General features: G+C 52.7%; 2 protein-coding genes across 2 annotated transcripts; both read right to left on the reverse strand.

The window, feature by feature from the left end:
- Positions 1-1,806: 1,806 nt before the first annotated feature.
- LOC309888080 (excitatory amino acid transporter 5-like) lies at positions 1,807-16,852 on the reverse strand (the record flags this gene model as incomplete). The annotated part of the gene is made up of 11 exons (XM_082780299.1): positions 1,807-1,944; positions 2,059-2,158; positions 4,202-4,336; positions 5,164-5,358; positions 6,872-7,105; positions 7,318-7,417; positions 10,181-10,403; positions 11,160-11,202; positions 11,799-12,011; positions 14,776-14,855; positions 16,676-16,852. 11 exons carry the CDS (start codon positions 16,850-16,852, stop codon positions 1,807-1,809), a joined length of 1,638 nt encoding a protein of 545 aa, XP_082636425.1.
- A 964-nt stretch (positions 16,853-17,816) lies between these two features.
- PRAM1 (PML-RARA regulated adaptor molecule 1) lies at positions 17,817-26,084 on the reverse strand. The gene is made up of 10 exons (XM_082779735.1): positions 25,894-26,084; positions 23,424-24,111; positions 21,427-21,499; positions 21,087-21,199; positions 20,594-20,648; positions 20,194-20,287; positions 19,775-19,937; positions 19,149-19,182; positions 18,508-18,542; positions 17,817-17,986 (listed from the first exon to the last, which is right to left on the reverse strand). Exons 1-10 carry the CDS (start codon positions 25,894-25,896, stop codon positions 17,982-17,984), a joined length of 1,263 nt encoding a protein of 420 aa, XP_082635861.1. The 5' UTR covers positions 25,897-26,084; the 3' UTR covers positions 17,817-17,981.
- Positions 26,085-27,841: the final 1,757 nt, after the last annotated feature.

Here is a 27,841-nt window from a genome sequence, read left to right on the forward strand (position 1 = left end):
AATTTGCTCAAAACACCTTTGAGTCCTACATCCAAATCATTTATAAAAACATTGAAGAGGACTGGCCCTAAAATGGAACCTTGAGGGACCCCAGTAGTGAGCATGGAAACAAATCACAATTCTTGCAGCTTCTGAGGCAAACCATGCAGGTTTCTGCTTACTGTGCCAGTTCTAGATGTACCGAGATGTAATACTCAGTTTTGTCAGTAATGATGTGTTCTTTCAGCTGTGGTGAGCATGAGGATGCCCTGCTTTATGTCATTTGGGGTAGGGCTGCAGTGCATGGAGGCAGGGTGCTTCCAAAGCACCTGTTCCTCTGTGCGTAGCTTGGGGCACCCAGCTCTCTGTGTGGGACTGATCAAGGCACAGGCACCTGCAGCCCACAGCCTCCCTTGTGTTGCAGTGCCTCTGACTGATTTTTTTGTGCCCCAACCTGCTCCAAGGACAGATGAACAGTTTGCAGAGTGCCCCTAATAGCAGTGTTGAGTGTTGGTGGGCATGATGCGACTGTGATTGTGGAGGGGTGACCTGAGAAGCTGCAGGGTTCCCTTGGTTTGGGATGTGAGTTTCTGACCCCACGACTGCCCCTACTGAAGAGGAGTTGGACATTAAATGTATAGAAGGGTACAAAACTAACCTAGGAGTGAAGGGTAAGAAATGCCAAAGTGGACAGCAGTACCTTGAGCTTCATTGTCAGTGATTCTGCCTGGAGATTGCACAAAGTCGCTCGCAGGTGCTACAAGGGGCTGTGCTGGGCATGCCCCAGGGCCCTGTTAGCTGCTCTCTGGGTCTCCTCTGGCTTTATCTGAGCCTTAGGAGCATTCTCATCAATTTCCCTGTGAGTTGGGCCCAGGGTGTTGCCTTTTGGAGAAAGTAAGTGATGTTAGTCTGCATTTAGGCTGCTTCCATGAGCCTTGTGCTGTGGCAGTAATGACAAACCCAGGGAGAAAAGGCATGAGGGGACACTGCAAGAAGCGAACGAATTCAGCAACATAAATCAGTTGTGTAAAAGGCTTTTGTGGAGAAGGCTGCCCTTGGAAGCCTGTGCTTTAAGGCTGTAATTGGAATGGAAATTTGAACTTGGGAACAGATCCTTAGCTGGGAAAACCAACACGGTTGCAACTGGGTTGGTCAATTAGTTTCACTATAATAAGACAGCCGGTAAAAATACACGTACAGCTGGCCCTTCCGTCCTGGCAGCTGAAATGAATCTCTCTGGCACTGGAAGTGAAATGCTCCAACCAGCTCTTCTCTGTTTGTGTAATGGCTGGAAAATCCCGTTACGTTCAGCTTTAATTTTGAGATCTGGACAAAAAATACGCATAGGTTTTTAGATGAGAACCTTATATAGTATAGTAATATGTAATATGTTTAGTGTATATATATTAATAAAAAAGATTTTAAAAAATATATTAAAGAAAATAAAGCCTTACAGCATGCAGCCTGGACAGCAGATAAAGGCTGCCGATGTAAGGTGTCCAATTGTTTTCTCATCTCTGTTACTTTCTAATCCAGTCTAGTTTCCACTTCCCAGTACGTGCTCTCCTCCCTAACTTTGGAAGAGAACTGGGCTTGAGAAAATGTGTGGAATAAAACCTTCAAATCCCAGCTGCTTTAGACAGAACAGCCAGTCTAGCCATATCCTCCCGTACAAGCAGCGGGCTCTGCTCATTGGAGAGTCCCAGAGTCTTCAAAGGGTAGAGGATGTTTCTACTTTTTGTGCCAAGTAAGGCCTTTGTCTTGCACAACATCCATATGCATCAGTTTAGCACCGAGATCCCATCCTGGGCATGGGAATGCTGTGATCTACACTTGACAGATGTTGTAGTGAACTCCTGTCTGATCAAACAAACTTTCTTCAATCAGTTCAATCACGTTGTCTTTGGGATGCAGAAGTGAGGTCTCTGCAGAAGGAAACTTCTCTGTGTTGCTCACTGGATCTTGCTGCAAAAGGAACAAAATGCTGTTTTATTTTCCTAATTGAGTACTTCCCTTGTGTCTGTCTCTAGCCCTGATGTGTCCTGTGTTCGCCTGCTCTCCCAGACAAGCTGTACCTACCTTAGGGGGCTTTGGGGCAAAGTCTTTCTCGCAGATGTGTTGTATGATGCCAGCAGCCAGAGCATCTCCGAGGACGTTGGTCATAGTTCGGAATCGGTCCCTAGAAGAGAAAAAGCTGTGAGGCTGCAGTTGGTGGCCACGGCCAGAGTGGCTGTGGTCTTTTATGGCTTTGGAAGGTGAACCCCCATCCCTGACACCTCTACCGTTATTCCTGATAAGAACTAGCTAAGACAAATGGGGTATTGCCCTTGGCCCTGTGCAAATACAGCAAGAAATTGGTACTAGCATCTCATCACACTCATCTCTAGCGTGTAGGGGTGGCTGTACTGCTACCAAAACTGGTGCATCGTGCATTTTCCTTCAAAATCTGTGTGAGCCCCCTGAACCACAAAACTATTTAAGGTGACACTTGGGGATGAAATTGTGTTTGTCCAGCCCTAAGGCAAGTTCTTGTCATGTCAGTAGGAAGTGCCGGCAGTGTTACTGTAGGTGATACTACTGGTGCCTTGTGATGCTCAAAGATGTAGCTGACATTTTGTTCTGATGAAACAACTTCCACCTGAAAAGTTAAACTTCCTGTGAGTGTAAGAATGAGAAAAGCAGCCGTGATACTTGAGCTGTTCCCTCTCTACAGGATGGCTGTGAAGACCAAACCAGCAACCCATGCATCAGTTCCTTAAAAGTCAGTAACTACACTGTATGTTTTTGTCACCTACCTAACTTGCTTCATTTTTTCCATACTACTTTTAAATGCTACATTTCATGAATGCATATGTTATGATAAGTGTTATCAGGCATCGTATTTTGTCTCAACATCAATCTGGTCTTCATCCACCAAGGCGAGGACTACCTCCCTGGAAGACAGACCTTGGCGTTGGATGCAGTCTTTTGAAAATGTCATCCTTACTTTTAGAAACTCCAGTGATGTTTTAGTTCTGGTGACAGATGGCTTGTAAGATGTAAGTTGCCTATTGAATGCAACTTATTTTTTTTTTCCCACTATTATATCTATTCATGAAGGGGCCCCTAATTTTCTTTTATGATTTAGTGTCACAACCAGCTCATACTTTACCTTTTTACTGTTCTGTTCTGACAATCAGTAATCATCTCAGATCATTTTTTTTCCTTTTTGCCTTTTAAACATCTATCCCAACCCTCTTATCTATCCCTAGTCTATCTTTCTGTCCTCTCCTAATTATGAAAAATCCCATGTCTTAGGAATAAAAATGGAAACCTGGATGAGCACATACGCTGCAAACATTTCCAAGTGGTTTATGGTTTGTATCAGTTAATTTTATCCTAAAGATCATGCTTTTGTCCTAAACAATTTTATGCTTCCACCCCTTCTGTCTCTATTGTTAGCACCCTTCTGGCTGGTTTTCATTTCTCCTCGTATGAAGCCAGAGACCTTTCTGCAGCCTCGTTCATCTCGCAGGGAGATGTTCCACCAAAGCAGTGACCACTGTACCTTTCCACACTTACCTGTCCGACAAACCGCTTTCAGTCTCGTGCTGTCCATCCTCCTTTGCTCACAGAATGGACAGCTTGGAGGAGACTGGGACTTGAGGTATTTCTAGGGAATACATCAACTAGCAGCCTTACACGGTAACGTTTATGAAGACAACAATATGTGTCTGCTTCCCTCCTTTTCTACCTCTTGTTATGGAGGAAAGTGGAATCCTTTCCATCTCTTGAAAGTATACATGCATACCTAGATATTTCAATATTTCAGAGGGGGGTTTTGTTTGTTTTTCACTTGAGACCTAGCAAAAATTTGGGGTACAATCTGATAAGGATTTAGATTTAAAAAAAAAAAAAAAAGGCGCAAGTTTGTATCTTGCATGGGGTAATTTCATCACTGCTTCTGAGTGCAGTCCCTAAGGAGGCAACAGACTGCAGCAGGCACCTCAGAACAGAAACACCTTAGCTCAAACAATCATTTAAGAGACTTTTACCTGTCATTATCATAGGCTGTTTCAGGAAAATAATGGGAAAACGAGGAATCTTACACTTGGCTCCTGACCTTGTGTGTGATCCCATAACCTCTGTTACCTCTGCTAGAGCTGTTCCAGGAAACCCAAACACGTCCCCACTATCAGCTGCCGCTAGCACCAGCCCACAGCATCACCTCTGGGAGACTTACAGCGCCCAGTCCACGGCCACGATGAGTGTGATGTCGGCGGTCGGCAGCCCCACAGACGTCAGCACGATGACCATCGTGACGAGCCCCGACTGGGGGATCCCAGCCGCTCCTATGCTCGCTGCTGTCGCTGTTATGCTGCAGAGAGAGGAAGGCTGCAGAATTAGTGCCACCAAAAAAGCTGCCTTTTTTTTTTTCTTTGAAGGAATGAGGTGTTGCATAAGTTATATATATTAATAATAAAAGTAATCATGTCCTCATTATATCATTCTTTATGATATAGTGACAGGACCTGAAACACTTTGTTGGCCAAGAAAGATCACTTCCAGTTATTCTGAAATCTCACTGTAAGGAGTTCTGCTTCTCAGGCTCCCATTGCAGTCACCTGCACACTTGTACAATTTGCTTGCCCGTCCTGATCCCCTGTGCCAGTGCTTCCTTCTAGCTCTGTGCTGGAATGGACCAGGGTGAGCTCTGAAAGGTGAGGACAGGCTCCAGCATGGGGGCCACTTGGTTCCTGGGGGCAGCCCCATCCTGGGGGGTTGCAGCTGCAATGCTTCGCCTCCTGCCCTGCTACTGTCCAGGGCCTTGGCTGTGGGCATGCACCTTGTGCTGAAAGCAGCCCTCTGCCTTCCAGCGTAGGCAGCCCCTCCTTGGAATGGCTTCATATTTGAAATTGTACTTATTTTTAGCTAGATGCTTTTTTTTCCCTTGCTCGTTAAATGAGGGTATTTCTGAAGGAGAATATATTACACCAGTGCACCCCTGTGCTGCTACAGCTCCTCGATGGCGTCACACTGCCCAGGCGTGCTACCCAGCTGGCAGCCCCGCTGTCACCCACTGGCAGGGGCTGATGCTGCAGCAGCTGGGGTGGTCTCAGCCAAATAAATGGATAAGGGGTGAGATACTGGTCTAATATCTATAAGAACGGAGAACTAATTTGACTGCTGCAAATAAACATTTACCTTATTGTTATGATTTGTCCCAAGTCCAAGTCGTACTCGTTCACCTGAGCGATAAAGATAGCAGCGACTGCTTCGTACAGCGCCGTGCCGTCCATGTTGATGGTGGCCCCGACCGGCAGGACGAAGCGTGCCACGCGCCTGTCTATCCCGTTGTTTTCCAGAAGACACTTGAGGGTGATGGGCAAGGTTGCTGAGCTGCGGGAGAAGAAACGATAAGTAATTGTTTTCCATGTTGAGCACTCTGCTGTCTGCAGCCTAACAGTATACAAACATAAGTCCTCCTGGGGTAGTGCAGCAGCACTGTTACACGAATTGCTATGCATTTCTTCATCTGCCTGGGGAATACACAATTAGCCAAGGAGTCAGACACTGTCTGTCATAAGCCTGCAGTACCAACGGAATAAACTCAAAAAATCATTTTGGTGTCTGAAGGCATCACACTACGGAGAGCTTTGTGCATGGGTTCCATCTGTTTGTTGTAATCCCCGCTCCCCACATTTATCCCACAACACCTGGACATTTGTACGAAGCAGAAGTGCCCACCCCAGCCCCCACGGGGCTCCTTCAGCCCTGGTTCAGCCCCAGTGTGCAGTGGGGAGCATCTGTACCAGTGTCACCCAGTGCTGCCCAGTGCTGCCCAGTACCACCCCACTGAACTCGTGCTCGTTTCTGTCGGGCACACAGATGTGAGCTGTATGGTGGGAATCAGGATAAGGATGGTGAGGAAGAGGACAGAATGAAAGATGGAAAATGAACGTGGAAAAGAAGCCGATGGGACTGCGATCAACTCTTCAAGGCAGGCGCTGCTTTTCCAATGTGTGCAGGGTGTATCACAGACACCCACAATCCCTACAGCGGACGGCAGGACGAGGACAAAGCTCTCCCACCAGCCCCTACACAACAGCCCCTCAGCTTGCACGCTGGCTGGAGAGCAGCAGCTGCTCGTGGCAGCCCATCTCTGCAGGGAAAGGTCCCAGCATGGTGCTGGTGCTGCAGGAATCCCATGTCGACCTTGGGGTTTTGCCAGGACCCTGTGCCTGGCAGGACGATGGTGGCTACAGGAGATGCTTCCGAGGGAAACAGCAGCAAGAGCCGATGGAAACAGGGATGGGGTCCCCCATGCAGGACGAGAGAGGGTTGTCTACAGCAGTGTGCAGAGACAGGGGAAAGGGCAGGGAGGGACGGTCCTCTATGGTTTTACTGAGCTCGTGTACAGCACTGATGCCAGGGAGGGCAGGAAAACTTCACTTGGCCTAATGCTTTCTGAGAAAATATTCTGGTTTGTGTGTCTTTCAGAAAGGATGGTAGTTTCTGATGTACATTTTCTTCATTGTTTCAAAGAATGTTTTGCAATAAAAATTAAAGATATAAAAATTATTTACAATTATAAAACCTTATCAAAATAGACAAAACTTTCCTTTGGAGGAGCGTGGTATACACAGGAGTTGACTGAGGTTTTCAGTAAAGTATCCAGAAGTGTTTTTGATGTTTTCAATTAAAATCCAAACTCATAACCATGCACTGCTTTATAAAGCACCTACAGAAGCCCTGTTCTGTGTTTTCGAATAGTGCTGGAGCATGATTTCTCTTTTATGTGTTAATTGCATCTATTCTGCAGTGTGGCCAGTCGTACGCGCAGCCGGGTCTCCCACAGCTAAGCCAGAGCCCTTCCCAGCTGTACCGGCAAATTTTGGCCGTGCTTTCTTACCTGGAGGATGTAGCTAAGGCAATCAGCAAGGCTTGCAGTATTCCCTTGATGAAAGCAAAGGGGTTTTTCTTGGTGATGAGCATAAAAAGCAGAGGTAAGAGAAAAAGTCCGTGGATGACCAGCCCTGACACTACAGTAATGGCGTATAGTCCCAGCTTCTGTCCTATAACTGAGGGATCTTCCATCTCCAGGATCTTTCCAGCAATGAGAAATACAATGCCAAAGGGGAAATACCTGCAAAGAATAAGCATGAGTACTTATTTATGGGGATCAAGCAATTATTGAAGCACTACACCACGGTCATTACAGTATTTGGTACTCTATGATGCAGTCACACTAAAAATAAGTACAGTGCTTGCAGTAGATATTTGTAGACATATGTATGGCTGGCACCATCATTAACTAGCAGGTAAGAAAAGAACTGAATTGATCAAAAACAGATTTACCAGACTGCCATCGAGACAATTTTCATAACTGCTTCATTCAGACACTGGCACACGTTAACTAGCGGGGCTCCTCGCTCGCCCATTTTCCCCAAGAGGAGTCCTGCAACCAAACACAGTGATTTGTATTACTAAGCAGTACCAAAGGAGCAGCGTGCAATGCACCGAGTTTCTTGAGGGTAGTCACTGGAAGAGTCACTTCTAGAGGGGGACGAGCTGTCTTTTGGCTGCTCTTTGGTAATACTAGGATGATCTAGTTCCTGAAACAAACAGAAGTGCTTGGATTTGCCCAATGCCCACAGATGGCTTTGCCACCTGCCCACAGGTTGTACTGCAATGGTGACAGTGCCTGCATTAGTGTTAGGTAAGGAAGTATCCAGCCATGCTTGGATACGGGAATTAAGCCATCTGCCTTAATTCTGCTGCTTCTTTTGATGTTGCCTTAACACAATTCCCAGTCTAATTTTCAGTTGTAGGAATACTGGAGCATAAATACTTAATGGTTAGATGGGTTCTGGCATGGCTTTCTGGTCTGCCAGCACCAAATTAGACTGTGCTCAATCCCATTGTTTTCACTGCTGAGGAGGTTTCAGGAAAACAAAACCGAGCCTGAGTATTTGCCCATCTGGATTCGAGCCTGGTGCATACACTCGGTGTATGAGCTGAAATTTCTTCCGCAGCACTGTAGAAGTGTCTGCTTCGACTTGGAAAAGAAGAGTATAGTCAGCATCTTGTCCTGTCCCTCTCATCCTTCTCCAGTCTTCAGGGCTGAGGACTCCCAGAGACCTGGTGCATTTAGTTGGAACTCTGGCCAGCTAACATCTTGCTCCAAAAACAAATGAGAAATGGTCATCTTTGCCCAGCCTTGAGAAATGAGACGAGGCTGGACGTGTCATTCTTGGCTTCTTGGCTACTCGCCCAGTGTTTGGTGGTCATAGCAGCTGCCTTAAAAGAAGTCAGTTTCTCTGTGTCCTGCAGAGGGCTGCCATGAAGAAGATCACCCGAGCACATAACCCATTTATTTCAAGTAACTTTAAATCTCTGCCCTTTCCTTGATTTCAGAGGCACCAGAGTGGACTCTGAGGATGCTTCTGAGGAAGCCACTGGAGCTATGGTGGCTGCGTGGGGTTCCTCGTGGCACCACAGGGCAGTGGGCCAAAGCAGCAGGCCTCAAGGGCACCAGAAGAAGTGATGAGAGCACATCTTAGGGTCCCGCACCTTGCTCTGGTGCCCCTGGCGTGCTGTGCTTCGCCTCTGTGCTGCAGTTTGTGCGCATGGCTGCTCCTGATGGCCAGCAGGCACCGCACAGACACCCAGCCACAGTCTCATGAAATGCCTGATTTTGAGATGGACACAAATGGCATTTGCTGAGATCTCACCTGGCCTTGTCTGCGCTGTTGTGAGGAGGAGCAGAGCTCCGTTTCCTTCCAAAAGGGCTCCAACATCACAGGACCATGGCCAGGCCCTCCCTACCTGCTCTGCTTTCTGCTGGACAAACCCTACTCGTGCGGCCCCTCGTGGACGCTTCCCACCAGGCCCCGCTGCAGGTGCTGGGCTCTGTGGAGCTTTAATCCCTCCCAGGTCAGATCCGGATGGGTGCAGTTGGGTGACCGGGGCCAGCCCAGGTGATCTCCGAGCCCTAACGCAGCGCTGATCCTTACCCACACCAGCAGGGCAGCGGGCGGTAATCCCAGGGGCAGAAAAAGCAGCTTCTGGTCACCCGCTGTGCTGGGCCTGAGGAGGACGGGTGTCCCAAGACACGTTCCCCAAGCACCGGCGTGAAGGCAGAGCTCTGCCGATGGCGCTGGTCTCTGGGGCAGGAGGGATCTCTTGGGATGGAGGCGCTCCCGGCGGGTTTGTCTCTGCCCAGCCTCCCTTTGGCCACCTCCTGCAGGCACCCAGCATGTCGCAGCCTCGCAAACTGCCCGGCCTCTGCCCTGAGGCAGTTCGGAGGGCTCCAGCACTGCTCTCCTGCGCTGCCTCCACACCCCAAATCCTCTAAGTGGCTTTTTGGATACTTACACACACTAAATTCAGGCTCCTCGCCCTCACCTCTTAATCTAGGTGTAATCCTGCCCCCACGCTGATCTCCTTGCCTCCTACTCCTTTCCCTTCTGGTTCCTCCTTTCCTCCTTTCTCACTCAGCTTTGCACCCACCTCATGCTCTGAGTCAGCTCCAGGTTCCTCCCCCTGTGATTTTCTCCCCTTTAAGCCTTCTTCCTCCCCATCCCTTTCACATGTTCCCCCCCATCCAACCTCTTCTTCTTTCCTTAATTCGTTACCAAACGCCTTGTCCATGCTGCATTGCAAGCTGCTCAGCGCAGGGAGTTTTCTCACCCCCTTCACAAAGTGCTCGTAGAAATTTCCACACGTCTGTGGCAGGCACCAGGTTTGACTCCTGCCTGCTCAGGGAGTTTGAGCGCCGCCAGCACAGGGGGTTTGGACCTTCACTACTACACTGTTTCCCACATAGGGTCTGCAGAAGTTACCGCTCACTTTAGCAGACTTCATAAGAAGGCTCCTGCAGCTCACGTTATGATTCAGAAACCTCAGGCTCTGAGGGCTCCTAGGGAAATTCTGGGGTCCTCCTGATCCTCCAGGCTGATCTGCGCATAACGAGCAGTTGTAACACCTTTTGCAAGCTCCGTTGCTGACATTACTGGTGGGAGGTGGTGTTACAAACTGCCTGCCATGCCCAGTTTCCCAAGGACCTGAGCAGCTGGAGCTAAAACGACTGGTCCTGTGCCTCTGAGCATCCCTGCCTTGATTTACAGCACGGGAGCTGCAGCAGTTGCTGCTCTGGGTTGCAGCCTGGTGAGCGTGGCCAGGGAGCAGCGCAAAGCCCAGTTCTCTCTTTAGCAGGTACCTATGGTTGCTGAGAAGATAACGATTCCCAGGACGTTCATTTCATTGCTGGTCCCGGGCAGGGTCCTGTAGGTCATCTCAGGAGACGGCGTCAGCTCGAGAAACACAGGGTGATGAATTTCAGGGTTTTCATCATCAGGTGCAAAGTAAATAAAACTGAGGGATTTCCCTGGGATCTTTGGAAATCCTGGGGACTTCACCACTGGGACAAGGACAGTTCGATACTGCAGCAAAAGCAAAGCAGAGAGGTTAATGTCCCATTGGCAGCAAACTCCACATTGCTCTGAACACAGAGTCAAAGCCACCACTGGGCCAAGTGGTGCTGCAGGCTCAAGGTTTGGTTTTCAGGCAGTAAATTGATGAGAAGAAGAGAAGCAAGAAACAGGCAAGGGAAACTGAGCACAGCCATCCTCCAGGACTGCACTTCCTTGGGCACACGCATGGCATTTGAGTCTTGTCCCTGCAGGATCCCAGTGCAGGACTGGATAAGGAAGCACTGTAATGCCCATAAAGGGGTCCCTTTGGCCCTGTGCCCCTCCTGGGAGCCCCAAAGACACTTTCCCAACATCATGAGTGTGCTGTCCTACCCTGCGCCGTGCCCATCCCCTCCCCTGTCGTCTCCTTCGGCCACCCCAACCTTTCCACCCAGCTTTCTGTCCCACTGTGTGCCAGGCCCTCTGCACTGCTCCCTGATCCTGGAGCTGGCACTGGGGAGCTGCTGCACAATGCTGGGGTTCCTGAGGTCCCTGGGGTCCAAGCATCATATTGCTTTTGTGGAGGAGCCCTTCAGCACAGGGTGTCCCTGTGCCTGTGTCCCCCACCAGTGAGCAGAAAGTGGCCAGGGAGCAGGGAGGGAGGGAGGGGATGGAGGGAGGGGAAGGGGCTCGTGTCCAGGCTGTGGCTGGGGGAGAGCAGCCCCGCCAAACCCAGCACCATCCCAATCTCATCCCAGAGCTTGAGCTGTGGCCGGGTGGGCTCACCTGCTGGAACGAAGCTTCAATCAGGTTGGAAGGAAACATGTTTCTGTAAGAGAGCAATTGTGCAGGGGTTAAAGCATGCGGTGAGCTGGAGGCAGCCCCAGGCAGCCCCCCCTGGTGGGTGAGAGGCCAGCAGGAGGATTGCTACAGCCCCGACACTCTGGGTGTCCTCCTGCAAGCTGTGGGGGAAGAGGGGCTGGAAGGTGAATGAAGAGCGGGACTGAGCCACACAAACTGGACTCATCAAAAGCCAGAAGCTGCGAAGGACCCCGGCCATCTCCAGCCCCCTGCTCAGACCAAGACCAAGCAGGAGCAGGATGCTCGGAGCCCTCCTTGCCAACATCTCTGGGAGGCCGGAGCAGTGCTGGGAGGAGCTGTGCCAGCCCCGAGGCAAGCAGTGGGGCTGCTGGAGCACCCGTGGGCATAAGCAAGCCCCTGGGTGTGTGCAGGATGCACCCATGGGGAGGAGGCACCCTTGGGAGCAGGGAGCCCGCTCTGCACGGTCAGCACGGCAGCAGCTCTCCCATTTCCCCTCAGATCTCAGTATCCCCTGGGAAATCACAGCCCTGGGGGCAGATCTTGTTTGTGGAGCACCATCCAAGGTGCTAAGCCCCAGGCTCCCCCTGAAATCCCACCAGGTACCTGATCAGATCCAGCAACGCGTCGGCGGAGCTGAGCACCACTTTCCCCACAGAATAGTCCTCCTTCTGGGCAGCTGCGCCAGGGTGGATGCTGACCACGAGGATGATCCCGGTGGTCACCGCCATGAAGGTCGTCCAAAGGTAGTAGGTGATGGTGATCACCCCCATCTTCCCGCAGGCCCTCGAGTCCATGGTGGCCAGCCCAGACATGAGGCTGCACCAGAAAAAATCGTGGTCAGCATCTGCCCCCAAAGCTGCACGAGATGCACCCAGTGGGCAAAGTCTCCAACCTGTGAGAAGTTTCCACTGATTTTATTTTTTTTTTTGATGGATGCTCAGGGGCATCACAGGGCTCCTGCATGTTCAGGTGCCTGCATGGTGGCTCCCCAGGGGATCTTGCTCCCAGGGCAAGCTTGTGGCAGCCTGGGGGGTGCTGCGAAGGGCAGGACAGAGCTACAGGTCCCTTATCAAGGTCTGGCCATGCCTTCTGTCTTCACCAAGGGATAGCAAGTACATATCCTTATGTTCTGATGGTGAATAACTAACACTGCTCTGGTTAGTGTGATACTGTTCTCTAAAACCTCTGGCACACGGTGCTGCTATCACAGAATCATAGAAGCATAGAATATCCCAAGTTGGAAGGGACCCATAAGGATCATCGAGTCCAACCCCTGGCACCACACAGGTCTACCCAAAATTTTAGACCACATGACTAAGTACACAGTCCAATCGCTTCTTAAACTCCACAGGCTTGGTGCAGTGACTGCTTCCCCGGGGAGCCTGTTCCAGTGTGCGACCACCCTCTCAGTGAAGAACCTCTTCCTGCTGTCCAGCCTAAACCTCCCCTGCCTCAGCTTGACACCATGTTATGGGGTGTCAATGTCAGCTGCGAAGAAAGGTGTAAAACAAGGTGGGGTTGGAGCCCACTCCCCCAGGCAAAGAACCACAGGTTCAGACCTCACGTACACGTAAGCTTTCCTAAGAGCTAGCCAGTAAGCTACTTTTGAACAAAACTGGACTAAAAATAGAGAGGGTATTACGGGCTGTGCCAGCAGGCTGTTGGTGGGGACATCAAATGGGAGCATGTGGGGGCTGCAGTGTGTCACCCCCCCAGACATGCAGAGCTCCTGACCTCTGGTTTTCCTTGCTCCATCTCTCCTGGGACACTGCAGAGCCCCAGGAGATGCGGGGCAGGTATGGGGGCAGCAGGGTCAGTGCTGCCCTCGGGGACACAGCAGGGACAGGTGATTGAGGGAGCACAGATCCCCTCCTGCAGCCGCGTGCCTGGGAGGAGAGAGGCTCTGGGAAGCTGAGGAGAGGCCACAAAGGTGAGGCGGAGGCGGGTGAAGCTTTCTGACGTGAGGAGCTCCAAATCTGAGTGCCAAGCCGGGCAAATCCCTCCCCAGCACAAGCCTGGTCCCTGTGGGATGGTACACGGAGGGGTGCAGCCACTTCACCATCACACAGTAATTAAATAAGAGAAATCCTGGTTGGGTTCAGCTTGCAGGAAATGTGCTGCAGGTGTTTTGCAGATGCCCAGACCCCCATGGGCAGCATGGCTGTTTTTGGGACAGGCCCTGGGCCCCAACAGCATTCGGCTGCAGGGAGCACTGGGAGCACCCCAAGAGACCCTGGCAGTGTGTTGGGAAGGGGGTGGATGCTGGGGCGAAACAGAAAGCAGCCCTATGGGGGCTGATGGCAAAAACACCGAGCTTGGCAAGGAAGGTGATCACGCTGCTCCCAAAAATAAACCAGAGGCAAACCAGGCAGCAAGCGAACTGAAAAACAACAGAGCAGTGAGACATCGGCAAGGGGATGAAAGTGAATTGGGTATTTCTGGTGACCATGTGCCGGTGATCATTTAAAATATGTGACTCTACCTCCGCTTTTTAAGGGCTCGCTTAGGGTTAAATGTGGCTCTGTTGCTTATTTCTCGATTCGGATGGGCTGATGAAAGTGGGATTTGCAAACATGACATGCAACAGTGAGTGACGCTTCTGGTTCTTAACTGAACTGTCTCAAAATCCTCTAAACAAGGAAATCTGCTTTCAGTTTAAACCTCTGCCCAGCAGCAGCAGCCTGTGGCTGGTCCCACACTGCCAGCTGGATGGGCACAAAAAGGAAGCAAAACCCCAGACCAGTGCAGTATGTACCAAATCCAGGTCAGGGCCAATGTACCTCATTCCTCCAGTAAATTCAGTGCCTGCAGCCTGCCTGACACACAGACAGCCTCACCGTGAGCTCTCAGTCCTAGCCACTGGGAAGTCCATGAGAGCAGCACCTCAGGACTCCATAAAACCTTCTCCAGCCACTTCCTACTGTCTTTGACCCTGAAGCCTGGACTGGACATTTTGATCTTCATTCTGCTGTGTGCTTTGCTGGTGGTTTTCTGCATGAAAAGCAAAGGAAATTACCCCAGCCCACCCCCCAGTAGTGTTTTCCAGCTCTCTCTAATGAGCATCTCTAATCAAAGGCAGCCCAGGCACAAGTGCAGAAATAACAACCCCTCCATTTCACACAGCCGCTCACAAAGCTGGACAAAACCATTACCCCCCTCTCTGATTTGGATCATTACACTTCAGAAAAGTTTACGGGATTTAGGTTTTTCGGCTGGAACATATTCAAAACAACTTTTCAGCATTTTTTTCTGGTGGCAATGTCATTGCTGGAGTACCTGGGGCTCACCCTGGCAGGGAAGTAACCACTGCACTCAGAATGATCGCTGTAAGGAAAGCAAAGGAAAGGCAAAAACCAAACAAACCAAATCAAAACCTCCTCCCCTGAGCTCAGGGCCTGTCCTAGTCCATCACTAGGAGATTATGGGGTTCAATGGACACCAAGCTATGGATGCTGCCTGGGTGCTGGCTGTTTGGTGTGGGGTTATTCTCACTCTGGGCAGTTTTGAGCCCTGTCTCATGGTGCGTTCTCCTCAATGTGACACAGAGATGGCACTTCAGAAGCAGAAGATGATGTCTTACCTGGAGGTGATCAAGGGTAAAATCAGCATCTTCAACATCCTCATGAGGAGCTCTCCAGGAAAGGAAAAGTACTGCTTCTCCTGCACAGAGAGCAGAGCTGGTGTGTCAGCTGGGAGCTGAGAAGTGGATGCTGACCTCAGGTTAAGGGCTCAAACCTGACATTTTTTTTTTTTTTTTTTCCTAATGGGACACAGCTTTGAGCTTGGCTCCCAACCTGTGGTTGCTGAGACACAGTTTCCTTGGCTGACCCTTACCAGAGCTGGGCTGGGGCCAAGAAATATGGGCTACAAGTGGGAAACCTGGCTGTGAGCTGGAGCTGGGTGTGTGCGGCTGCTCCCCTCACTAAAGCATCTTTGGACCCACCACCCTCTGGGGAATGGCCTCCATGGCCCTGCTGCTGGCTTGTGCCCGGTGCTGCTCCTTGTTGGGCAGCAGAGACTCAGCAGTGACCCAAAGCCTCCAGGTGCAACCCAGTGCCCACCCTCCCTACCTCCTTCCATCCATCTGCCAGACAGCCGTCCCTCCACAATCCGTCTGTCCCTCCAGCTGTCTGTCCATCCACCATCCCTCCACCCACCACCCTCCTGGACACTCAGCAAGTTCCTTCCATGCCTCCCTCCCTCCTCCATCAGCCCATCCACCACTGTCCATCCTCCACCCAACCTTCCCCCCCGGCCCCCAGCTTTTCACTGCACCGCCCTGGAGATGTCAGGGAAAGGTCTGAGGTGGCCGAAGCCAAATGTGTGCTTCCACTGCTCCAAAGGACCGAGCACCACTGGGCTTTGGGGGATGCCAAGGCAAACCGTGGACCCAGGAGCCCCGTCCTGCCATCCCTGCGTGGCCCAACCTTGGCTGAGCTCCACGTAGCGTGGGGACAGAAGGGTGCAGGAAGGAGCCCCAGAACCGAGGAGCGTCCCCTTTTCACTGGGTTTTCCAGCCCTGTGACACTTCCCCTTTTGGGGAAGGAAGCAGGGAATGGTTCCTTCATCTGCAGCATGGAGGCTGGGCCAAAAGTCCCTAATGGGGAGAACTGGGCAGCAGCAACAGGGCTGGGGCAGGACAAGGGGCAGGACCCCGGCTGGGTGCAGGCCCCGTGGGAGGCCGTGGGGTGCTTGTGGCCATGTGCACTGGGACGCAGCGGGATTACACCCCACTGCCATTAAGTAAGGAGATCATCCTCGCTCGGGGCAGTGATGCTGCAGTCCGTAATTGAAGTGACAAGCCCCTGCTAAATCCTTGTAGGTTACGCGGGGATGTTCCAGCATCAGCCGAGCTCACTGAAGCCGGGATCCCGCTGAGCATCCTGCCTCCCGTGGCTCAGCCAGGCCGGCCCCACATCGAGCTGAGCTACGGCTGAGATGCTCGATGCCATTAAAGCCACTGGGATTTCACTGCGGTGACATTTAACAGGGCAGCGCTCCTGGAAATCGCTGGGCGATGGCAATTGCTGGAAGCACCCAGGCTGTCAGCAACCCCTGAGTGTTTTTTGCTGGATCTTCTCCAGAGCGTGGACCTGGGCTTTGCTTTGAGCATCTGCAGGGAGAGGCAGCAGAAGCTCAGCCCCGGGATGCCACCACTGCTGCTTTGTGTTTTAAACTGTTTCCAACCCCTGGGGGCAGTGGGGCAGGAGCCCCCCCTTCCTATCCCCATCCCTCCTGCAGGCTTCTGCAGCCTGACAGGGTCTGGCCCAGAGCCCCCACTCCCAGCAGAGGGTGCCAAGATTTGTCCTGCGGCTTTTGGGCAAAATATAAATAAATAAATAAAAAGCAAGCCACAGACAGAAACCATCCAGAATGTCCTTTCTTGGGCTGAAGCCTTTGCTTTTGTGGCCATGCCCCTCTGTGGCTGCCCTGACTGCCAGTCCCACTCCCTCGCTCCCATCCCATCCCCAGCACCTTACCAGCTCCGTCAGCTCCAGTGCCCGCAGCAGGAAGCCCAGGAGGCAGCCGGTGGCGACCGACAGCATCGACAGGGTGAGGAGGCCGTTTTTGCTCCAGAAAGTCCGCACCCCCTTCCAGAGGCGCATGGAGCTCACGGAAAGAGAGGCCAGCAGAGCTTTCCGGATGCGATCCCACATGGTCCCGCTCAGCCGTGCCCCTGGGAGCAGCCCCTGGCACCATGCATCGCTCCGGGCATCGGAGCCCTGCCCTTTGCCAGCTGTGCCGGGTGGTTAATCCCCAGCGCCAAGAGCCGTGCTGCTACCGGGGAGCCTTTCCCATAATGGAAAGTGACGTCTTCAACTGGGTAATCTGGACTTGGCTTTCTGCGAGCGCCTTGTGCCGATCCCAGCCGAGTTAACCCTTCCTGCTGCTCCCACCCTAATGGATCGGGGCCACACGCTGTGGGCTGGGAGCAGGGACACAACGGGGGAGCTCCCTTCCATAGCAGCTCATGATCCAGGAGGATCTGGGTCCCGGGTCCTGCTGAGCCCATCAGAGGCTGCTGCAATGTTTGGGCTCCCACCGGCTGTGAGTGCATCCCCATCCCACTCCACATCTGCGTCGGTGCAAGGGCTTCTCTAGAGCAGAGCTTGCCAAGGACTTTTCCAAAACCATTAATAAGCTCATCCAAGGATTTCCTGTGCTGGTCTGAACAGTTCGGCACCCCAGCATATCGATGGATGGTGCTAAAGGGACCCAAAGGAATATCTGTCCCAACAGATCCAACCCCCCTGCCCCAGCTCTTCAAGGAAGCTGCCCCGCAGGCCATGGGCTGCTCACAGGGTGCATGTACAATAATCATTGCTGCTTACAATATTTTGGGATATTTCTTGTTGCTGGATTGGTTCAGGGATACAGCGCTGTTCCCAGGGAGCTGAAGATGCTCTGCGACTGACAAAATGCTCAAACTTCTCTGAATTAAAACCTTTCTTGCACAGATTAAACAAACAAACAAAAAATTAAGAACACAAAACCCTCTCAAATCATTGCTATATTTTACACATACGAAACTAGGCCACAGACAGGGCTTGATACGGAGATTTATTTCAAGTCCCTGCCTCTGTGGGACAGGATCCTTGCATCCCCCCAGTGTGCTGAACAACCTCCCTGCTGTTTCGGCAGGGATGTGGTGGCTTTTGCAAGCTATCTCAGAGGAAGCAGACCTCCTTCCAAAGCAAGAGCGTGGCACATAGTACTTTCCATGTTTTGGTCTTTGGAGAGGTCTCTGTTGGTGTGCATCATGACTTCGGCTTTAGCATGGATTGTTCAACCTGACAGGTGGAATAGATAAAATATTTGTTCATCAGCATAGCTAAAATACAGCTGTCTCCATTCAATTCCATCTGCAAAGCCCTCTGCATGCAGAGGGATGGAGTTTGTAAGCCATGAGTCAGTAACAGCTTAGGAAAGGCATCCCGAGTTGTTTGGGGGATCAGGGACACCTTAAAGAGGTCCATGGGGCTAGCTGCAATGGGAGGGAGCAAGCTGAGAAGGGAAAGGGTGTGGAGAAATCCACGTAACTGGGAGTGGAAGAACCTGTGGGGACCTGTGAGGAAGAAAGGCATGTCCCAGGGAAGAAAGAAATCAAAGAGGGAGGGGAGATCCCAGCTCCTATGAGATGGAAAGCAGGGAAATAGCAGGGGTGGGAGGGGAGGCCCCGGTACCAGTGCCTGGGTACAAGGCCTGGGGAAGGGGCCCTGGGACCATGCTGCCTGCTGCCTGCTAAGGGATTCAGGACCTGGACCACAGCTGCCGCCTGCTCATGAACTGGCAGCAGTTCACTTGAACCTACCATAAATCTCAACGTCGTCATAGATGTCAGTGTCCCTGTGGGGAAAAAAAACAAACAGGATGCTGTGAGCAGTCTGGTCCCCCCCGACCTCCCACCACTGAGGCAAGGGCCAGCTCCTGCTGCTGTGTCTGTCCCATCTCCTAACATGCCTCTTGGCTCTGGTGTGCTCTGTGTCACCGCTTTCACCTCCTGCCAGGCTCATGCTTGCCCCTCTGGGCTGCTCCTCCCAGGAGATGGGATCCTCCAACATAAGGGGAGAATGGATCTGGCCCCTCTGGCATTGCACATGGACAGTGGCCCCACCCCAGGATGCTGAGAGCCCCTCGTGCTGTGCCAGGAGCAGCAGCTGAGCAGTGCCCAGGCAAATCCCAGCTTGTGCTGGGACCACAGCTTGAGGAGGGCTCACAACAACCTGGGAAGTTTCTCCCAGTGCCAGAACCTCTCCTGACACCAGAAATCACTGGAAAGGGCAGGTTGCCCCTCGAGGCTAACCAGCAGGCATTGTGCTTATGGCCACTGCCTGCGTTGGATGGTTTAGAGCCAGCACTTGATCACCAGGGCTGGTTCGGTGCTGGGCAATTGCTGGGCAATCACCACAGCTCATGGAGTGGGGAGGAAGGGGCCAGGAAACAGATACTCACAGGTGTAGCATCACAGCCCGGGGCACATAGCCATCTGCAACAGAGCAAGGAGAAGCACATCAGGTTGTGGCGGGAGCAGGGCCATAAGCGGGGTCGCATCCCGGCACAGGCAGGGCTGAGCAGCACCCCACATCCCCAGGAGAGCTGGGGAAGAGGAGCAGCCTGGCTCCAGGAAGCCGAGCTGGACCCTTGGGAGGAACCTGCTGGCAACGCAGGGAACCAGCCTGCCGGGCTGGGTCATAGCCCTCATCCCCATCTCTGCCTGGGGGGTCTGCAGCCCATGTCACCCGAGCACCCTACAGTGCAAGCATAGCTCGTGGAGTCTGTGACCAGAGCAAAGCCCGATGTGCCGGGCTCTGGGAAATGCAGAGGCTTTTAGCAGAAGGAGATGACAAGCCCAGCTAAAGGCAGAAAGGGTTGTTCCGAGTGGGAGGAAGAGCACGGCATTTTTACAAAGAGAAGCAGGAACACCGGAGACCCAGGATATGCTGACTATCTCCAACAGCAAGGGGATGTCTCCCACACCATAATGGTGTGTGTGCGAAGGAAGTTACCAGCTGTGACTGCCTGGAAGCTGTGTGCTGTGATCCCTGCTCCAAGCAGAGCCTCAGTCCCCCTGGACTTACACCTCCTCTGGCTGTTTCGGCAGAGGATTTGATCCTTGTTTGTAAACTCAATCACATCAAGAATTTCTCCCCGTCTGAGCGGCAGGTTCTTCCCTCCGCCCCTTTTCTCAGTCACTGCAGGGTCGACCATCATCTGGGTCAGGACATTGATGCTCCCTTCAAACTGAAACACAAACAGCAGTACTGCAGCTCAAGCAGCTGCCCCAAGCAGTGCTGGCCATGCAGCTCCAATCTCTTTCCCTTCATGGAAAAAGCAAGCTCATCTTAAGCAAAAGGGTCTGAGGGACCAGTCTGATCTAGGGATGCCTTGGTGGGGCACAGGGCAGGTCTGATAGGGTACAGCCAGGTCTCTGTGGTGCACGGCTCCTGGGGAGCAAGAGGGAGGTTAGAGGGATACGAAACCACTCAGTGCTACTCACCTTGAATTTCTTCTGAAACTCCCTGTCTGCCTTCTCTTCCTTCTTGCATTCTTTGAGTGTCATTGGCTTCATCTTTCGGGAGGCCTGGGCTTCTCTGCAGAGTCATTGTGAGTCAAGGGAAAGCCTGGGTAACCCCACTCCTACTCCCCCCTTACACTTTCCTTCCTGGTCAATGCCCTGTCACATTTCCCCTGCTCTGGGTCTCCCCCAGCACCCAGAGGTGCCTCCCTGCAGGGATGCTGGAACTCTTGAGCCAGGTTTAAACCCTCCACTTGTGCCCTTCACCACCAACATTCTTATTGCAACCCCAGCAAAGACAACCGAACAACCAGCTTTGCAGAAGCACCAAGTATTCTTGGCAGTTTGAGGCCCCACGGAAAGCGTGACCCACCCTCGTTACCTTTGCACAGCTGCCAGCAGGGCAAACCTGCCAGAGGCTCGACCGGCATCTCTACCTGTAAAAGCAAACCCAGAGATGCTGACATGAGGCTGGTGTAAGCTGCAAGCACCCACTGAGACAAAACACAGGGAAAGAGACTGAAACAACAGCGAGAGGGACCACTGGGACCACCAGCTGCTGAGAGAACGCCTTGAAATGAGCTGGGCAGGTCAGGGCGCAGGGCTGGCAGCTGCTCTCCACAGCCCTTGCCTTGCTGGACCATGTGTGTCCCTAGGGCCCAGCTCAGTTGATGTCAATGGGCTCATCCAGATGGCTGGAAAGCAGATTTGATAATTTCAGGGGATCAGAGTCACCCGTGCTTGTTTACAAGGTGGCAGAGAAACCCTCCCGTGCATGGAAGCAGCCAGCCCAGTGCAGTTGCTGCTGGCTGCGGAGTTCACTGGGTCCTCAGTGCTCCCTGAGGCACCACATCCAGCACCCAGCCTGTACCCACCTCCTCCGGGACGGAGATACGCTGGTGGTCGGGACGTGGGGGGCAGTGGAACATTTCGGTCTCTCTTGACCAGCTCAACGGTCTCTACATCATCGTATATCTCTTCTTCATCCCTGGGACAGAGCAGAGTGTGATTAGGAAGCCATGCAGCAGCCTGTGAAGAACAATGCTTTGTACCACTGGAGCTGCCTGCACGAGGAGCCATCCCAAGCTGGGCTCTAGGAACCCGCAGGGAAACTGATGGACCGATGCCTTGGTGCCTGATGGAACTGGTGCCCTTCCCACCTGGTCGGGACAGCCTGGAGGCCACCTAAAATTAAAGCACCTCAGCAGCACTTACCCTGCTGCACTTGGTGCATCCCGCGGTGGGAACCGTGCCGGGCCCGATGCAACACTACCTGGTTTCGGGTAACCTACGGTAAAAAGAAGAATGGGAAAGCAACAAGGGATTATTTCAAGTTTTCACCTCAGCTCAGAGGATCAGAGCCTCCTCAGGCTAGATTTGTACAGAGGGATGTGGGGTGATAAAGCTGGCTGCACATCTGGATCCAGCGAGGAGTTTGTCTCCATGGCCCATCTGGGAATTTTCTTCCTTCCCTACGCTCTGGGGCACAGCTCACTGGGGAGCTCCCTAGGGAGCTTTAATTATGAGTTCCTGCCTTTTTGTCCATAAAGTTTTTTCTCCCTGGACCAATGATGAAAGGCCAGGGGAAGCCAAATAAGAATATTTTGAATATGTTGAAAACGTTAAACTCCAGATCTGCATCAGATTGGTACCAGGGCAAGTCCTGGGCATCTCCAAGTGCTCAGGGACATCATCAGCCAGAAAGTGCTGCTGCACCTGCTGCAAGCCCCAGCATTCATCCAGCTGCACCAAGATGCCATCAGTTTTATCGCCAGACTCACAGCTGGTCAGCTAGACCAGTCAGCAACCAACACGAATATCCAACACAGCAGATCTGATGGGGTTATTGTACCAGGTGATGAGCAATCATATGTCAAGCCTTAAAAAATCTTAAGATTATCTTAAAACTTGTGATTAACAAAAATAAGTAAATCTAGAGGAGTCACTCTAGGTTTTCCAACTTGCCTCAGTTTCCAGAAGGCAATAAAATACTTGAAAACTGCCAGATTTTATGACATATGGAGGGAGGATCACTCACTCCTCTGCCAGGGTGACTCTAACCCTCTAGGCTGGGGCCCCTCTTTGGGTGAGCATCTCCCAGCACAACAGCACAGCCAGGACTGATAAAGGCCTCTGAATGATCCCACAAAACATTGGGCTAATACAGTAATATAAAACAGGTTTTGAAGTTCTCATAGGGAAAGGGAGAGGCTCTACTCTTAGAGTTGCACTCTGCCCCACAGTCATGGCAGGAGCTGGGTAATAGGGAAATGTCCTTATAACAAGGTGGTAAAGAAGAAATTCGAAAAGTTGAGGAAGAAGCAAGATTTGAAACAAATTTCAAAGCTGAGAACATGTCTTAGCAGAGTGGTGGCTGTCAGAAAGCAACAAATCTGCCTAGATCTGGAAAGACACCACCTGGAAGGACTGTGGCAGAGTTCGTGCCGAACAGAGAACCACCACGTCAAGAGGCACCAAGCTCTGTGTCCTGCAGGCAGCCAGAAGCCATACAGAGGACACACCAAGCAGCACCACGGTCCCAATGGTGCCCCCATGGTCCTGTCTGTGCCCCTGCAGTCTTGGCAGCTCCCTCAGGCTTGGAGGCAGATGGTGTTGCAGGCAATGTGCTGCCAGCTTCAGAGAGCCTCTGCCCCTTGGCCAAAGGGTGTGTAAGTGCTTCTCAACAGAGGAGGCCAGCTCTGCTTCCCACCAGTAATGCCTGACTGCTCTTACAGTCACGGAAGGGTGGGCTGGTTGGAAAGGGCCTGAGGAGCCTCTCATCCAATCTCCTTCTCAGAGCAGGGCTGAGAGAGCCTCAGAGCTAGAGCAGGTCATTCAGGGCCCTGTCCAGCTGACACCTGGATATCTCCAAGGACAGAGATACCCATTTCCCTGGTCCCTGCCACAGGGCTGCACCACTCCTACAGGAATGGATTTCCCCTTGCACCACTCCCTGCAAGCACCCCAGAGTCTGATACCTGTCCCCAGCCAGGGACATGGCACTTGATTGCTCCTTGTTTCTCCAGCTGCTGTCCTATGTCCCCTGCATGTGCTATGCTCATGAAGCCCCTTGGTCACCAACCAGCCCCCACTCAGCCCACCCAAAATTTCTGTCTCCCAGGATCTCCAGGCTCTAAGATGGAAAATTTTGCATCCTGAAGGGGTTGCCTTCAGTGGGGGACTCTGAGGTGCCAGCAGGTGCCTGGCCATACCCAGCTTAGTGCTCCTTGGCTCCACGGCAGGACGGCCGGGCATCCCAGGACGTGCAGCTGCACGGAACTTCTCCAGATCCACGGCAGGAGGGCGCCTGGGCTTGGCCGGCCTCGCTCCCAGCGTCATGACATGTGGCAGAGGCTTCCTCCGAGGCAGAGCCGGGTGCCCTGTCTCCTGGGTGCTTCCCACAGCATCTGAGGAGGCTGCAACAGCTGCACCTTTGGCTGGAACTGCTGGAGCACCCTTGTCTTTGACAAGTGGCCATTTCTGCTGGGCTTGGTTTCTCTGGGGAGGATCAGAGGTGGCTCCAACTTCCTTGTTCAACACGTCTCTTCCTCTTGGCTTTGCAGGGGCTGGCTGGGAGCTGGCGTCCTGAGCAATACCCTTCTTCAGTCGTGCCATCCACTCCGGGGTCTCAGAAACGGGATGAGGAAGCGAGCTCTGTCCCACACTCTGACCTTTGCTGTGAGGTGGAGGTGCCCTGCTGAAGTCCACCCTCCTGGTCCGGGGGGACTCAGGGGGTGGCTCACCCTTGGAGCCCAGCACAGGCATCTGTCCTGGCTCCGTTGCAGGGGATGCTGCCGAGCGACTCTCCAGCCAGCTGCCCGCTTCGGGGAGATCTTCCCTGTTGCCTTTGAACTTTGCTTGGAGGTGCCGCACCATGGCCCCTTTCCCCTCCAGGTGCCTCTGCAACCATTAAGAAAAGCTCCAGTTAAAACATTATGGAGGAAAATGAGTCAAAGCCCCTCTGCAGAATGCACTATTGCTTCAGCATGGCCTGACACTGAGCCTCCTCTATGAAAAGTGGCCTTTGCTCACTGCATGGGTGGCTGAGAAAAGAGCTCAGGGTTGCACCAGACTGGGAACAGGTCCACCACCGTGAGGGCACCCAGAAGCTGTTTCACGGAGTCTTTTGGCCTGATCCATCCTCTGCCCACTATCAGGAACCTTCAAAACAGTGGGACAGGGAAGGGAATTATGCCCTACTGGTAACAAAACTCCCGAGGGCAGACTTTGAGACCTTGATATTGCCCAGGGCTCGGAGGGGAGCAACCTAGTTTGCCCTGGCCCTGGCCCCCATGAAGACCATGGTAATCAGAAGTGCAGCAGCTCCCTTGTGAGCTCCAGCAAAAGCCTTGGGGAGCCCAAAACCATGGGGACGTGTCCTGCTCTGTGACAGCCTCTCCATAAGGAGAAGGGGCCATGGCACCTGTGTGGAGGAGACCACGCGGAGCTGTCAGCATCCTTTCCTTGGAGGAAAACCCATCCCGCTGAAGGCTGTATACAAAAAAAAAAAGCCAAGAAATGGCAGATCTGCCCTACTTTTCTGATGAGGGTGTTTCCTGTGCTGCTCACACCGTGATGAGCACACAGGCAAACTGGGCCACACCAGCCCCGGCACAGAGCTGCCTGGGCTTCCTGAAGCAGCACCTTTTTCTGAAGTTTCTAGAGAAAGGCAGCCATGAGGTGCCTGGATGACTTTCAGAAGAAAAATGCCAAGTCTGAGATACAGCACAAAGCTCAGGGGTGACAGGGTTACATTTCCATAACCATCCCAGATAGACCATATGGAAAGGGAAGGATCTGTCCTCTTCCTCCTGCATCTTTCTCCTGCCTTCTTGTCCTCAGACCACAGCGTCCATTTGCATCAGAGCTGGCTGCTCCATTTGCCCTACCATAGGCTTCATTTTTGAAGTCTTCCTCCCTCTGGGATCTCAGTCTGGGTTTGCACTTGCGTAATTTTTTTATTTCACAACAGAAGGACTAGAGTACAAAGAAGCTACGCAATATTTTCAGACATAAGTGCTCAAATTTATACACCTAAATAAGTTCAAGTTCCCCTCTCATCCCTGGGCAGTCACCACAGTTTCCCCAGTAAACACTGCTAACACAGCACTCTGGGCAGAGCCTGTGGTAGAACAGCGTGAATTTGCTGTTTCCTGCACACCAGGCAGTGGAGATTTCACAAAAACTAATGAAAAAAGCAACTATCAAACATTCCTCAGGGATTTTAGATGTGAACACAATTCAGATGTTTGTAACCATAAGTTCTAGCGCTGTTCAATGGGGTGGGACAGACAGAGTACCTGAGCCTACCTATGGGATACAGCAGTGCTGTCACAGTAATAAAGTCCAGCTTTTTGCGTTGCTGGGTGCCTTCCTGGGTTCAGCAGCACAATGTAAGCTTCGCCTCCTTCACATATTTTATATTCAGCCCAACGTCACCTGGCAATTCTTGCACTGAGCCCACGAACTGGTCAGAGACCTTTGAAGCTCCGATCAGCACAGGTGGACCACAGGACTTTGCCTTTTACTACTCCCTGAGGGGGGACGAGGGTCTCAGCAGGACCTGACCCCTCACAAGGACACGGCCACAGAAACTCTCCAACTTCCTCAGCAGGAGATACAGCTCTGCTCCCCATGCCCCAACCCAAGGTCCACAGCAGCCCAGGTAAAGTTCTTACTCACCATTTTCCATCAGTGGACAATTTCCTACGAGTTCTCCTCTTTTCTAAAGACCACCAGAGGCATCCAAACAGGAGGATTTGTGTAAGCCAAGCCTCTTCAGATGGCAGCAGGGTCCCCCTCCTCTGAAACCAGAAGCTCTTTCCTAATGGTTGGTGAGAAGCTGTGTGCAATGCCAGGAAGTAGCTGACTGTGAAGCAGCATGAGCAGAAAGAGGAGGAGGAGGAGGACGATGAGGAGGAGGAGAAGGTGGAGGAGGAGGAGGAGCAGCAGCTCTTTGTGCACTTCTAGCTTGGACACTGGCCCCTGCTGCTGCCGGGCAGTGTGAGGCCCACCAGAACCTGCTGTCTCACCCAGAAAAGAGCCCAGACTCTGAGATGAGAGGGAAGGGTTCCTGCGAGGAACAAGAGGGCAAGTTACGTTCTCATCTCGTGACAGCCAACGTGAACCTGCTGCAGGCTGGGTTTTCACAACCCCGTGGGACCTGCAGAGAGAAGGGGGATTCATGGTCTGCTCTTTTTGGGTAGCGTGGCACAACCAGCACGGCCTGTGCAGCCCAGCCTCAGCCAAGCTCTGCATGTGCATGGGAGAGTTGGGGTAAGGGCTCCAGGTTTTAGACACATCCAGAACTGGAGGATGTTTGCTCCATAGAGGAGTCGAGCTTTGATGGGAAGCAGAAGTGCTCTGCACAGCACGGCACCTAGTTGGGCCATCTGTGTGTTGAAATGTCCTGCTGTTCGTTGCCTCAGAGACAGGAAAGCTGAGAGGCTGAGTCAAGTCCCGTCAGCATGGGGTAAAACCCCGCTCTGCAGAGGACAATCCAACCCCTGCTTGGGGCACTGGCTGAGGCCTGCAGAGATGCTCTGGCCAGATGCAGACTGGTGATGATGTCCCTGCCCTGGGGTGGCATGTCCCTCTGTCCCTTTGGGAAGATGTCCCCCCAGCAGCACCCATGACTGTCTTGTGCCTGAGGATGGCTGTCAGGGTGACCATTTTAAGGATAAGCTGGTGGGTCAAGGATGTGGGGAAGCCTGGGAGAGACCCATGGTGGTAAATGGTGGTGGTCCTCAGGGACATCCTGTGAAGGGGACACTGGAGGGTGGGATCCCACCGGGTGGAGGCAGCATGCTGGGGGGTCCTGTGCCCAACCCTCTGGGTGCCAACAAGGTGTGCATCTGGCTGGGACAGCCACCTCCCTGGGGTCCCCATGACCATGGTTCCAGCAGGGTGGGGAGGACAGGGCAATGCTTGGGGGACAGGGACACAGGGAGGCTGCAAGGACATGTCTGGGGGATGAGGGTGATGAGGAGGAGGAAGGGTTGTGTCTTGGAGTGAAGGAGGAGTTACGAGGGACTTCTTTGTGAGACTGGGGGGGATGAGAAGGATGAAGGGCTATGTTTGGAGGTGACAGGAGGATCACAGAATCACAGAATCATCTAGGTTGAAAGAGACTTCCAAGATAATCTAGTCCAACCTCTGACCTAACACTAACAAGTCCTCCACTAAACCATATCGCTAAGGGCTGTGTCTGGAGGTGACCGGAGGATGAAGGGCTGTGTCTGGGGGTGACAGAAGCATGAAGGGCTGTGTTTGGAGGTGACCGGAGGATGAAGGGCTGTGTTTGGAGGTGACAGGAGGATGAAGGGCTGTGTTTGAGGGTGACCAGAGGATGAAGGGCTGTGTTTGGGGGTGACAGGAGGATGAAGGGCAGTGCTTGGAGGTTACAGGAGGATGAAGGGCTGTGTTTGGGAGAAACAGACAGGCTCGGGGGCCACATTTGGGGAGGGCAGGGAGGCTGCAGCGCTGTGCCAGGGGGAAGCGGGTGACAGCAGGCGGCTCGAGGGCTGTGTTCGGTACCGACCGCGCACCTCAAAGCCGGGGCAGGGGCTGGCTGGCAGCCGACTCCCCGAAGGCACCGAGCCAACCGCGGCCACCCCGCGGTCCCCGGGCC

The sequence above is a fragment of the Aythya marila genome (genome assembly GCF_965140915.1).
Source record: "Aythya marila genome assembly, chromosome: 27".
Taxonomy (NCBI): domain Eukaryota; kingdom Metazoa; phylum Chordata; class Aves; order Anseriformes; family Anatidae; genus Aythya; species Aythya marila.